Source organism: Globicephala melas, chromosome 2, assembly GCF_963455315.2.
Source record: "Globicephala melas chromosome 2, mGloMel1.2, whole genome shotgun sequence".
NCBI lineage: Eukaryota > Metazoa > Chordata > Mammalia > Artiodactyla > Delphinidae > Globicephala > Globicephala melas.
Genome location: NC_083315.2, coordinates 175,726,636 through 175,739,876, shown reverse-complemented (window position 1 = coordinate 175,739,876; position 13,241 = coordinate 175,726,636). Strand labels below are relative to the sequence as shown.

Sequence of the window (13,241 nt, the reverse complement as noted above, 5' to 3'; positions counted from 1 at the left end):
AGCCCCCCGGGAGCCCCGCCCCGCCCCGCCCCGCCAGCGCGACTGACAAGGCCTCCGCCCAATAGCCACGCCAACCACGGAGCGCGGACCAATCGGCGCCAGATGTCCGTCCCGTCGCTGCGCTCTCCAATTGGCGCAAGGGGACCTCCCCTGCCACCCTGCGGTCGGCCACCAATAGGCAGTGAGGGCCGGCCCGAGCACGCTCCGCCCCCTCAGGGCTATTGAGACTTTGGATTGGCCAATTAGTCGGCGACGTGGGCGCCGCTTCCTCTCTGATTGGCGTATCCGGCGCGAGGCGCCCGGCGCTCATTGGAAGAGTAGGCTGCGAAGGGTAGGATGGCGCGAAGAAGCCTGTGGAGCGCGGGCTAGGTGAGTGCGAGGAGTAGTGGTTGCCGTGGTCCGGGGCGGGATGGAGGCAGGGGTGGCCTTGGGCACCGAGAGCGCAGCTCGGCGCCCGCGCGGCCCTCCTCCTGGGGCTTTGGGGGGACGGGGTCGCGCGTCATCGATGCCCCAAGCCGCGGTTCGCACCCGCGGGCGGGCGGGCAGAAGGCACAGCCGAGCGAGGGTCCGAGCGAGTCCCGGTGGCGGGAGGGAGCCCGGTGCCGGGGCCGCGCGGGCTGGCTAGCGGGGCTGGGACCGGAGGGCCCCTGTCCTGGGGCCGTCAGCCCGCACAGCTGCAGGGCCAGTTTGGGCTGTGGCAGCAGTCTAGGGGCCGTGGGGTGGGGCGGGAGAGGGTTGGGGGTGGACAACCTCGGAGATGCAGCGCCCGATGGGAAGAGCAGATGTGCGTAGGTGGCAGGGTGCGTCTACAGGGCGCCCTGGTCCATCGGACGGCCAAGGCGGGGTCTGCCGGACACCCAGGTCTGGGGGAGTGGGGAGTGCTCAAAGCCTCAGGGGCTGAAGAGAGAAGAGATTCCCAGGGCAGAAGACGATCCTGAGAAGCGACGGGGGCCAGAAGTCCAGGCTGGCCAGTTCTGGAGAAACCACAGAGGTGGCCCAGCCGTGGGAGGACCTGTATGGCCACCCAAGGTCCCAGGTGAAAGCGTCCTCCCAGCAGCCCAGGATGAAGGAGTGCTCGTTGGCGCCCTTTGTGGGAGGGGGAGCCGGAAAAGATGCCCATCCTTGAGAGTGGGCTGCTCCCAACAGGGCTGGATACCCCAGGGCAGGTCAGCCTCTGGATGACCGAGTTCTGCAGAGTATGGAGACCAAATGATTCCCTTTGGATTTGTTAACAGGTGGGCCGTGTAAACTCAGGGTCGGCCTAATTTGGGTCGGGGCTTAGAACACACAGCCTGGACCTGCGTCGCAGGCCAGCCCCTTGCTGGCTGCATGGCCTTAAGCTTGCCGTTTAACCACTCTGTGCTTCTGTTCTCTCACCAGCAAAACAGGGGTTATAATATTGCTCGTGTGATGTCTGAGTTCATACCTGTCACGTGCCTGGAAGAGACTAAGTGTTTGATAAAAGTCAGCCCTCGACCTTCCATTACCTTTGGTGATTTTAGGGCAACATCAGTGGAGCTGTATGTAGTTTGCCTGAATTTAGCTCCGAACTTGGCCAGAGAAAGAATTAACAGTTTCAGTGTGTGGGGATTGGGTCCTCCCACCCCGACCAACCCTCCGGGTCCTTTGGGTGGCTGTCTGGTTGAGCGGGAGAGGCCCTGAACACGTTTATTTTAGTGCATTAGTTTTGAAAGAAGATCTTCCCTCATTCTCCCCTTGAGTCCTTAGTTTGAGTCAACAAAAGCTGCCGGAAACCTGAGTGTTGCCCCCAGGGTGGAGGTGGGCCCATCTGCCGTGGCCCCGCCTTCCTGTCCCTGCGTGTGTTGGCGGCGTGGGGTCCTCAGGCCCCCTCAGAGCCCCAGAGATGCAGGAAAGCGATTCCACCTGGGAAGGCTCGGGGACGTAACTGGAGTTTCCTCAAAGTCTTGTGCTGGGCCCTAAGAGTTGATGCACCTTCACACAGCAAACAGCGCCCGCTGTCAGCTGTGCCCCTGAGACGGTACCTGCACTCGGATGCTCCTGGAAGCTGCCCCGCTCCGTCCAGGCCCACCCCGTGCCTGCTACTGGGTGCTGCCTGGGCACATGCTTGTCCCCGGTTGGAGAAGCACAGGCCTGGAGGGTGGCTGGCTCACCCGGGCCCTGCTCTTGGTCCGGCTCCTGGGCCAGTGTCGGGTACCCAGCGGGTGCTCCGCCAGTGGGCACTCTGCTTCTGGGGGCCCTACCCCCCATCACGGAAGCTTGAGGCCCTTCGGTTGGTGGTCACCCACTGGTTTTCCTGCCCCGTGTCCAGCTGCTCGTCAGGATCCGAGCCTTATATACAGGCACCTCCCGGCTGTGTCCCCATGCAGGCTCCCTCCTCCCCCCCACCCATCATTCAGAATCCAGACCCCAGCCCACTCGCTGCTCCCGCTTCAGGGCCCACCCCGGGGTGGGGCGGGGGGAGCTTCCCACACGTCCAGGGGAAGAACACACGCACTTCCTCTAGAATTTACAAACCCAGGTTGGTATTCTGTCCAGATGTCTGATGCCCGGGCATCTCCCACACGGCCTCAGGGTGCACTCCTAGCTACTCAACATCCCCCAGCCGCCTTGCAGCTGGTACCGGGGCCCTGCACTCAGGCCGCCCTTCTGCTCTGATGTGCAGTCCTGAGGGCCTCGGTGTCTCCCCTCAGCCTCAGCAGTGTTTACTGTCAGCCCTGCCCCGAGCAGCTGGCCTGGGAGCCCCCTGCCCCGAGCAGCTGGCCTGGGAGCCCCCTGCCCCCTACGCCAGCAGAACGTGGGAGCAGCCTGCTGGCCCGGAGACCCCCTGCCCGGGCTGTGGGCCCCAGAGCCTCGTGCTGCCCCCTCCCAGAAGCTGCCTCCAGGGGCTCCCTGAGCAGACCGCAGATGAGGGGGTGTACACGGCCTGGTTCTTTAAGCTTCCGGAACGACCTGACACCATCCAGAGGCCCCGGCCTTGCTGCTGCTGCTGGACACTGAGCCTGGCCTCTGCTGAGTGGCCACGGCCTTAGTGTTGCTGCCCTGCTGCATCCCCGGCTGTGCCGTCTTGGGTGGACATGCCACTGGCTGCCCCTCCTGCCAGCGGGGAGGGCAGGCTGCAGGCCGGGCCGGACTCGGTGTCCGTTGTTCTCTGCTGGGGCAGCTCGGTGGTCACAGCGGTTCCGACCTCCTGGGCGTCCTCTGAGATCCACCACACGTGGCCTTTTCTGCTCTTTCCAGATCGCCGTGGAGACACACTTAAGGGAACTCACACCAGAGAACGCAAAGCAGGCTCCACTCGGGTGAGCCCGGCGTGCACGGGCCTCTGACTGTATCCGCCGCCGTCACCCCAGAGAGGTGGGTCAGGGCAGGGCGCCCTGGCCTGGGGGGCGTGGGGCTGGGACACAAGCCGGTTTCTCCCGCCTTCTGCGGGGGATGAAGTGGGCTGACCTTCAGAATGCGAGGCGGGGGGTGGCTCTTCAGATGCATCTGTGTGTGGATTGAATCCTAGGTTCTGAGTTACCGAACAATTGCCCGGACAGAAGCGCCGCCTTGGACGTCTCTCAGTGCCGTCCCTGGTGCAGTGAAGCCTCTCCAGGCTCCGGGCTGATGGTGTGGCCCTGTCACAAGGGAACCGCGCACCCGGGCTCCGTCACTCTGCTGCACTCAGCTCCCGGGCTGCTCGAGGGGACGACAAGCGCGTCAGAATTGTGTGCCTGGGAATCCGTCCATCTCTGTGGTCACCCCATTGAAAAAATGGACGTGGATCAGTTGGACCTGAATCCTAGAATTATTGCTGCAGTTAAGAAAGGTGCGTTTGCTGATGTTTATATAAAGTGATTGTGTAAAAGTATGAACGCACAGATATACACACCTCATGTAGAACAGGTTTACCAGGTTGCCTGTCCGAGCCTCGGGGACCCTCTGGTTACTGATCCCAAGACAGCTGGTCCTGATCAACGCCCTGATGCTGGAATGTGCCGCAGGTTTTTCAGTTGTGTGTGTGTTTTTAGGTGAAAGGACTTCTTTTAAGTTAATTTCATCTTCATCAAAGCAGCACACGCACAGTGTCTGAAGAGTGAAACGGAACTACTTACCACGTAGGAGTCTTTTAGCAGCATTTTGTATTTATATCTGGGTTGCTGGCGAGTGTGCTTGTGTTGCTGTGTTTGATTTGTCTGTGTTATGAGTCCTCACAGGCCTCCTGTTTTGGGGGTGAGGGCAGGCTGCTGCCCGTGTGCCCCTACTTCCTCCACACCTCCCCCCCACAGTTGGAACACAGTTAGGGTCCCATTAGCCATCAGGGTTGTGACTAGGGACATAATGGCTGCCACTGAACCCAGGCTTATGACTGTTTCCTTTCTTGTACCGTCTCTGGGTTTTCCCCCCAGAGTTAGTGGTTGCCTCCTTTTTTCATGCACTGCATCTCCTCTGTACTTCTGATTATTCCTACGTCGCAGTAGGTCTGTCAGGCAGCAGTGGCTCTTTTCTAAATGCTCAAAGGGTTGGCCAGCCCACCGAGTCTGCTGGCATCTGGGCGCGTCCATCCCCAGGCTGCACTGGCCCCTCCGCAGCCCGGCTGGTGCCTCGCACCCGCCCTCTGTTCTCCCTGCCTCCCGGGGTGTCTGTGAGGGACGCTTCGACATCAGGTGCTTGTGAGCAGGTGACAGGGGCCCTGAGTGAGCGCAGGGCTCGGCAGCAGGGTGCCCCCCTGCTCCTCCATCCTGAGAGCACAGCAGTAGTTTTGTTTTCCCCTTTCATTCAGTGTTTGTCTTTTAACTGAAGCACTCAGTGCATACGTATTTAAGGTAATTCCTGATAAATGTAGGTTTAACCCTCCCTTATTATGCTGCGCTGTTTGTCCTATTTTTTGTGTTGTTTTTCTTTTATGCTTTCTTCTGGATTGGTTGGATCTATTTTTAGCGTATTTTTTTCTTTCTACTCGTTTGAAAGTAATATGCTTATCTAAGCTCAAAATTATTCATTTTCCTCATGAAACACCAGCTCCCTTGGGCCGTTCACCCTGTAACCCAGCCCTCCGCGGTACTGCCACCAGCATGCTGACTCTTCTTTTGTCTGTTCACCCCACTGGCCATCCCGTGGCCTGGGTGTTCCTTTGGATCCCTTCCTGCGGCTTCTCCCTCGTGCATGGTTCCCCCGACTCGGCCCGGGCCCTTCCCAGGCTGTGCACACACAGACCTGTCTTGGGAGATGTGTCCGGGCAGGCATGGGACCAGGCGGAGGCCGCTGCTCCCGGCACCAGGGAGAGGCCCAAGCATCCGGCTTCTGCAGCCAAGACGTGGGCCTCCCCAGGCCCCTTCCCTCCCGTCCCGTCACGGTCGCCCTCTATCTGGGGGTCCCTGCAACTTCAGGGAGCAGGTGGACTGGCCCCTGCCCACCAGGTCCCCAGAACTGGAGGATACCTGTTGTCCCTGCTGTGTCTGACCTTGTCTTGTAATTGATTCTATACCTTCAGCCAAACTGAGGTCAGTAAAGGAGGTTCTGCATCTTTCTGGACCAGACCTGCAGAGACTGACCCGCCTCTCCGGCCCCGACGTGCAGCGCTTACTGAAGGCGGCCTCCTCACACCTGCAAGGAAGCAGCGTCTGCACAGGTGCCCGGTGCCCTGGGGTCTGGCTGGAGGAGTGGGGCGCGGGGCTGAGCCCAGAGGCCACGGCGCTGCAGCCCGAGGGGCCTCCTGGCCCGGGGGCAGCTGTGCGGGGCTGGGCTCACCTGTTGTTTCCCCGCACCCAGCGCTCCACCTGCTCCAGCAGGAGGAGCAGTTCCCTGAGCAGCACGAGCGCCTGAGCCTGGGCTGCCCCGTGCTGGACGGGCTCCTCCGCGGCGGGCTGCCCCTGGACGGCATCACCGAGCTGGCCGGACGCAGCTCCGCCGGGAAGACCCAGCTGGCACTGCAGCTCTGCCTGGCCGTGCAGCTCCCACGGCGACACGGAGGCCTGGGGGCCGGTGAGTGCGGCCACTTCGGGGGGCAGGCAGGGGTCCTGACCTGTCACCTCGCAGGCACCCGCCCTCGAGGCCAGAGGCTGCCCCTGGGGGCCGTTTTCCAGGGTTCCCGTCTCTGTCTTCACAACCGCTCTGCGATTCCTGCCTCAGGAGAGGGAGGTGGGCCAGGGACCCCTCAGTGGGAGGGAAAGTGAAGAGCCCCGGGGCCTGGCCGAGGGGGGACAGAGCCGGCCTGGGGTGACTCCGAGTGACATGTCCTCTGCAGAGGCTTGGCCCGCGGCCACTGTGACCGCATTAAATGTGGGGCCTGAGGCACATTTTCCTGAGAAAGTGACTTCCCAAATCAGGTCTGAAAGGCCCAATTTTGAAAAGAATGGCCAGGCGGCTCTGCACTTCAGAAAACGTGGAGCTCCTCCCCGCCAACCCTCAAACGCTGGGCCGCCTTGCCGCCTGCTTCTCGAAGCCCCTCTGTGGGCGGGCACCCCACTCATCTGTCCCAGTGAGACGCCCAATAGGGTGTGGGGCGAGGAGCTTCGAGGGCCGTGCGACTGGGTTTGGCTGTGACCCTTCTGTCCAGGCCTCTCCCAAGATGCGGAGAACACGGGTGCCGCGGCGTTGTGACGAGGGTCTCGGCCACGTCGGGGGCTCCCCAGGCAGCCCTGCCCCCGGGAATGGGCTGGAACGTGCCAGGGAAGGTTAGGGAGGCCTCAAGAGTCAGGAGCTCACCACTGACACGGTCAGACGGTGCTTCTCCCTCCATCCTGCATCTCTTTTCCAAGTTTGAAAGTCTGTTGAAACAGAATCGGGTCAAAATGAAAGTTACACACTCACATATAGGGCACGCGGACGTGGTGTCAGTGCTTCTGGCTCTTCTCTGGGTCCCCTCCCCGGGGCGGTGCCGTGACCGGTACAGCGAGAGGAAGAGTAGGTTTAGCCGTGGCCCTGAGAGTCCTGGCGGGGCTCAGCCAGCGCACCGCCGGATCACAGGCCTTTCTTATTTATTTATTTATTTATTTTTGGCTGCGTTGGGTCTTCGTTGCTGCACACAGGCTTTCTGCAGTTGTGGTGAGCGGGGGCTGCTCTTCACTGAGGTGCGCAGGCTTCTCATTGTGGTGACCTCTCTTGTTGAGCATGGGCTCTAGGCGCGCGGGCTTCAGTAGTTGTGGTTCGCGGGCTCTAGAGCCCCGGCTCAGTAGTTGTGGTGCACGGGCTCAGTAGTTGTGGTTCGCGGGTTCTAGAGCTCAGGCTCAGTAGTTGTGGCGCACGGGCTCAGTAGTTGTGGTTTGCGGGCTCTAGAGCCCAGGCTCAGTAGTTGTCACGCACGGGATCCGTAGTTGTCGTTCGCGGGCTCTAGAGCACAGGCTCAGTAGTTGTGGCGCACGGGCAATTAGTTGCTCCGCGGCACGTGGGATCTTCCTGGACCAGGGCTCGAACCTGTGTCCCCTGCATTGGCAGACGGATTCCTAACCACTGTGCCACCAGGGAAGTCCTGAGGCCCTTCCTCTTTATTTAACTCAGTGGTTTTTATCATTTTCACGAAGTTGTGCACCCACCACTGCTATCTAGTTCCAGAACATCTCATCACCCCAAAAAGCAGCCCCATCCCTATGAGCAGTCACTCCGCACTCTCCCCTCCCCCAGCCCCTGGCAACCGCCCATCCGCTTCCTGTCTCTATGGACCCGCCTGTTCTGCACATTTCAGATACACGGGATCATGCACATGTGCCCTTTCACCCAGGGTTCACCCACGCTGGAGCACGTGTCGGCGCTTCCTTCCTTTGCAGGGCTGAATAATGTTCCTTCACGTGTACAGACCACAACTTAGCGACCCTTTCATCCGTTGACAGTCATGTGGGTTGTTCACACCTCTTGTTCGTGCGTGGCTTCGGGTGGACACCTAGGAGTGGGATTGCTGGGTCGTATGGTAGCTGCGTGTTCCGCTCTTTGAGGAACTGCCAGACTGTTCTCAGCAGTGGCTACACCGTTTCACTTCCCATCAACGACGCAGGAGGTTCCAGTCCCTCCATGTCTGAGCCGACGCTTGTCCCTCTGACGCCAGCGTGGGTGGCTTCTCACCGTGGCGCCGACCGCACCCCCGGTGGCCGGTGACGTTGGCCGTCTCTTCACGTGCTGCTGCTCATTCGTGTGTTTTTGGAGAAATGTCTGTTCCAATCTCTTGCCCATTTAAAAGCCTGGGTTATTTGCCTGTGGAGCTGTAGGAGATCTTTATATAATCTGGCCACTAAACTCATCAGATAAACAATTTGCAGTATTTTCTCTATTCGGTTGTCTTCTCCCTCTCTTGTTGGTGTCCTTTAAAGCACGGTTTTTCACTTTGATGATGTCCAATTTGTTTCTTGCTTGTGCTTCTGATGTCATGTCTGAGGACCCACTGCCTAACCCAAGGTCATAAGGTTTACCCGTGTTTTCTTCTAAGAGTTTTGTGGTTTGGGCTCTCATATTTGATCCATTGTGATTTAGTTTTCCTATATGGTATGAGGTAAGGGTCTAATTTCATCCTTTTGCACGTGGGTGTCTCTCTGTCCCAGCGCCATTTGTTAAAAATACTCCTTCCCCACTGAATTGTCCTGGGGCCTTTGTTGAGAATTGGTGGCCCCTGGTTCTTTTCAGCGCAGGACTCCGGGGGTACCTTCTGGTGGGGATTCCAGGCCCCTGGTGATGCATCGCCTGTGTTTTGTTTACTGGCTTTTCCAGGCGCAGCAAAGACAGTTACCACCAGGTAGCCCAGAACCATAGGAGGAGCCTTGACAGTGGAATTGAGGGAACATCCGCCCAACAGGGCCTGGGAGGGGCATCTCCCTGTGTCTGCAGGAGGGGGCGTTTCCGAAAGCCGGGAGCCCCTACAGTTCCCCTCGCTTCCACTCGGACAGCACAGGGTAGGCAGACCCACAGGGTGAAGTTCCGGCAGCGAGGGGCCTGCGCTGGGAGGTGGGCGCCGACCGGCCCCCGTGCTGGGTCAGAGGGGCAGACCCACGAGAGGCAGTGCAGGAAGGAGAGGGTCGTTGGCCTTTGGCGGGGCGGCCTCAGGCCACCCCCAGCTGCTCACCGCCCCGCGGCTTCCCAGGGGCCATTTACGTGTGCACAGAGGACGCCTTCCCCAGCCAGCGTCTGCAGCAGCTCATCGCTCAGCAGCAGCGCCTGCGGACAGATGTCCCAGGGGACGTGCTCAGGAAAATCAAGTTTGGCCACCAGATCTTCATCGAGCACGCAGCCGACGTGGTAAGCGTGTGAGGGGAAGCCGGCCGTGCGGGCGGGCCACGTGCACGACCTGCGAGGTCAGGCCCCGGTGCCCGCCTGCGGCGAGTCGCCTGCTGGGGGCCGTGTACTCCGCTCAGGCTGGCACTACTCGTTACCTGGACTCAGGCTGAACTGAGCGTCCAGTGTGTTTCTGGCAGCCTAACCCCAAGGGAAGAGCGGGCAAGGGAGGGCACCGGACACGCCACCTCCTGCCCCCTAGAGGAGGCCCCGGCAGGGCACAGAGGTGCCCGCAGCCCAGAGGACGGGACCTGCCGTCCAGGCCACTGGCCCGGCAGCAGCCGTGGTGTAGGGTTGTACCTCTGCCTCTGAAGGAGGGGAAAGCCCCCTTGTCGAGCCCCCCCCCCCCCGATTGCTGCGCGCGCCTGGCAGGGCCGCTGGGGCGACACCACACCTGGAAGCCATCCCCGGGTCACGCGCCCTCCCCGTGGGCAGACAGCGGTGGGAACACAGAGGGCAGTGGCCCCTGGGGAGGGGGCAGGGGGCAGGCAAGCGGCCGGGGAGCAGCCAGCTGAGGTCATTGTTTGGGGCTGAATAACGAAGCAAAGGCTTCAGGAGGGAGATGGGAGACGGAGTACAGACCAGTGCACCCAACACAAGTGTGCAGAGCCACCCACCCAGGCCCTTCCCCCATTTAAGAACTGCTATAAAAAGAATTTCCGGTAAAGGATGAGCTGTATAAACTTTTAATTTTAAAAAATTTTACCGTAAAATACATGATCACACATAGCACGGGGAAGTGACACGATGAGCGGTGGCACGCGAGCCCGGGCTGGTTCAGGGCACGGGCGGCCCGGGGTGGACCGGCGGCAGGTGGCCGTCCCCTAGGGGCCCAGCGCGGCCGTGGCTTTGCAGGTGAGTGCGCGCTGGCGGCGGGCAGCGCGGTTATTAGCGTGACGGTGCTCAGGGCGTGGACACAGGAGAAGACGAGGTCAGTGCTACAGGCTCCGGCTCCAGGCCCTCCAGCCTCGCGACCGTCCCCTGGCTGTCACAGGGCCCTCTGGACGCACACAAGCAGCACAATCCTCATCCTTCCGGTGCATCCTCACTGAGAAACGCAGCAGTGGGTCAGGGCCAGGCCGACCGAGACCCCAGCGGGGGGTGGGGGCACATTCCTAAGTTCTGTTCCGGGAGCAGCTCTGGTGGAGGAGGCCCCCAGCCCCTCGCTGGTGTCTGCCCAGCAACTGGGGGGCCCTGCCGGGGGGAGGCGGGAGGTGCGGACCAGGGCCTGATGCTGCTGCACAAACAGAGCCTCGGGGTCCCAGGCCTCCTCCCGGGGGACGGGGTCTCCAAGCTAGGCCCCTCTCGGAGTCCCGTCGCTGCAGCAGGCGGGTGCAGCCCTGCCCCCGCCCCCGGCCCCCCGGTGCCCCAGCGTTGCCTGAGGTGGCGGGAAGGGGTGCAGGACTCACGTTAAGGCTGGCGTCCTCCAGGCCGCTGCTGCTGCTGTCATTTTCCACAGAGAGGGGCTCTGCTGGAGACACCCTGGAGAGTTAACAAGCACAGAGTCGAATTTCATCCCAGACACCCAACAGCTCTCAGGAGTGCCTGACGGGATGGCCAGTGTGTGGCCACTGGGCACCAGGGCCGAGTCCAGGCCGGCAGGGCCATGCCAGGCGGCCCCAAGGGACAGGGCTGCCCCGAGCACAGTGCGTAGGGCCTTGGGGGGCAGGTGGGGCTGGCGTGGAGGCACCTGAGGCCCCACGCCGGGCCGGTTGGCGTCCTAGCACACAGCCTGAGCGCGGCCCGGGGGTCTTCACGTGGGAGGCAACGCTGGTGGCAGGACAGACTCAGGTCCCCGCACACCTGCTTCCTCCCTCCACTGGGTGGGGCTGGGCAGTCCTGGTGACCGTGGTGGTCCGGGTGGTCGGTGCCCAGCACGGGGCCACTGAAGGGGAGGGGCCCGGCCACCGTGATGGCCCAGGACGGAGCGTGGTGAGGGGCCCCCCCCGCGGGGGTGGTGACGGCCACCTCCCCTCGGCTTCCAGGACACCCTGCTGGAGTGCGTGCGTAAGAAGGTGCCTGTGCTGCTGTCGCGGGGTATGGCCCGCCTGGTGGTCATCGACTCCGTGGCAGCCCCATTCCGTTGTGAGTTCGACCAGGCGGCCTCGGCCCTCAGGGCCCGGCATCTGCAGGCGCTGGGGGCCGAGCTGCGCCGGCTGAGCTGCACCTTCCGGAGCCCCGTGCTGTGCATCAACCAGGTGGGCCCCCCTCCCCCCCCCCGGGGAGGGGGGGGCCGGGTCCTCACCGCCGCTGACCCCGATCTGGACCCTCCAGGTGACGGAATCCACAGAGGAGCGGGGTGTGGCAGCCGGGCCGCCGGGGTGAGTGGGGCGCCCCGAGGGCAGGGGTGGCGGGGCCCGCAGATCCACACACAGCACAGGACAGTCGGGCTGTTTTCTGTCTCAGTGTCGGGGGAGAGCGGGCTTCTCCGGCCCTGGGCATAACCTGGTCCAACCAGCTCCTGGTGAGGCTGATGGCCGACCGGCTGCGCCCTGAGGAGGCCGCCTCCGCCGCGCCCCGCCGCACCCTGAGGGTGCTCTCCGCCCCCCACCTGCCGCCTTCGTCCTGTTCCTACACGGTCACCGCCGAGGGTGTGCGGGGGACACCTGGGACTGAGTCCTGCTGACGTGTGGCCCTCCCTCTGGTTAGGGTCCCCTCAGGTACCAGGGGCTGCCCCCACCCCCGCCGGCTGCTGCAGCGTCTCTACAATAAGCAGCAGCTTCCTCCCCCTGGGCCCACGTTAGCTCCCGCCCGGATGCAGGCCCCTGGGCCCCGGCCAGACAGGGCCTCCACCTTGACCCCCACAGGCTCCGCGTCCCCTTCCCAAAGCTCCCAACACCCACGCCTCGGGCCACAGCGGGGCCGAGGTCAGACGAGCGCCCACTGGCCCTCCTCACCCCGTGGTTGGGCTGTCGGCTCCTGGCCGCCAGCACACCCCCTGGCCCTGGTCTGGCACAGGGTGGAGAACACACGGCAGGCCAGGCCGCAGGGTCCGGGAGAGGCATCGGGGCGGGGAGAGGTGCCTTGTGCGCTGCCCCTGCCACCAGCCCCCCAGCCCGCAGCGAGCGCTAGCAGCCTCGGCGCCGGCTTGGCCCATCTGCCGGGAAATCCGTTCTGGGCAGACGAGAACTATTCTAAAGGGAGAGCACATCCCGCTGTGCCCTCAGTGCCTCCTCCAAGGCTGGCCACAGTGGCCGGGACCGTCAGCCCTGGCCTGGGGGCGCATCCACTCTGGCAGGGCACTCCTGCACTGTGCATAGAACTCGGGACCTCCCATCAGCCGGGGTCCTGCTGCATCGGGCCAGAAACTCCAGAATCTGAGCATCTGGTCGTGGCAGCACAAGGCCCCACGGTCACCAAGGGACGTGACTGCCCAGTTCCGGCAGGGCTGCGCCGCCTTCACCCCCATCATCGCCCTGCCTCTGCCCCCTCCCCGCTGCTGCCCGGCACAGAGCAGCCCCGGCCGGACAGACGTGCCGGGAAGGCACTTGCAGCCCCTGGACCCTCACCAGCGCTTGCTCTTTGCCAGGCACTGTCCTCAGGACTCATACACGTGACGTCTGTCCTCACAGCCTGGGGCAGCCCTGTCACTCCACTTTCAGCGCCGTGGCCACACTCCCACAGCTCCAGGAGCTAGACACTGGTCCCAAGCTCCCACGGGCTCACTGGGGCGGGGCGGTAAACCCGTCACGGGGCACACGCTTTGTGCCCGTCATTCTAGGACCGGATGATCCAGTTACAACTTTCATCATGTTTTCAAAGTAGTCTGTGACCCTAAAAAGATTGGGTGCCTAACGTTAAACAGGAAAGGGTTCTTTTAGGGTTGGAGTTTTACAAGAGAGCCTTTCCACAAAAGTACAGGGGCTTTACAACAGGAAATAAAACACTTTATTTTTGTAAGTAAATATAAACAGTTCCAAATGATTTCCTAGGCGAGTTACACCAACAGTGAGAAAAGAGAACTACTGCTCCAAGACAGAAGGTATGTTTCATGGCCAACCCCCTGCAGAGGTGCGGACCAG

At 62.2% G+C, this 13,241-nt stretch overlaps 2 protein-coding genes across 4 annotated transcripts in view; one reads left to right on the top strand and one right to left on the bottom strand.

Moving 5' to 3' along the window:
• Nucleotides 1-341: 341 nt before the first annotated feature.
• XRCC3 (X-ray repair cross complementing 3) lies at nt 342-11,916 on the top strand. Its single transcript, XM_030883246.2, has 9 exons — nt 342-369; nt 3,220-3,336; nt 3,491-3,790; nt 5,456-5,593; nt 5,734-5,946; nt 9,029-9,183; nt 11,205-11,417; nt 11,494-11,540; nt 11,626-11,916. Exons 3-9 carry the CDS (start codon nt 3,589-3,591, stop codon nt 11,843-11,845), a joined length of 1,188 nt encoding a protein of 395 aa, XP_030739106.1. The 5' UTR covers nt 342-369; nt 3,220-3,336; nt 3,491-3,588; the 3' UTR covers nt 11,846-11,916.
• Nucleotides 9,890-13,241, bottom strand: part of KLC1 (kinesin light chain 1) — a 113,237-nt gene continuing 109,885 nt past the window's right edge. For all 3 annotated transcript variants that reach the window (XR_011377279.1, XR_011377278.1, XM_070045014.1), the window contains 2 exons: nt 10,629-10,701; nt 9,890-10,267 (listed from right to left, as the gene is read on the bottom strand). Coding sequence is in view for 1 of the 3 variants with exons in the window: in XM_070045014.1 (XP_069901115.1) it covers nt 10,265-10,267; nt 10,629-10,701 (76 nt within the window). In the remaining 2 variants the exon portion in view is untranslated. The remainder of the gene's footprint in view (nt 10,268-10,628; nt 10,702-13,241) is intronic.

What these genes read in the sequence shown, in the direction of transcription:
- XRCC3 (XM_030883246.2), top strand. Translation starts at nt 3,589, where the DNA reads ATGGTGTGGCCCTGTCACAAGGGAACCGCGCACCCGGGCTCCGTCACT. An exon ending in TCGAGCACGCAGCCGACGTG is followed by an intron (nt 9,184 to 11,204) that starts GTAAGCGTGTGA and finishes CTCGGCTTCCAG; the next exon opens with GACACCCTGCTGGAGTGCGT. An exon ending in GTGGCAGCCGGGCCGCCGGG is followed by an intron (nt 11,541 to 11,625) that starts GTGAGTGGGGCG and finishes TTTCTGTCTCAG; the next exon opens with TGTCGGGGGAGAGCGGGCTT.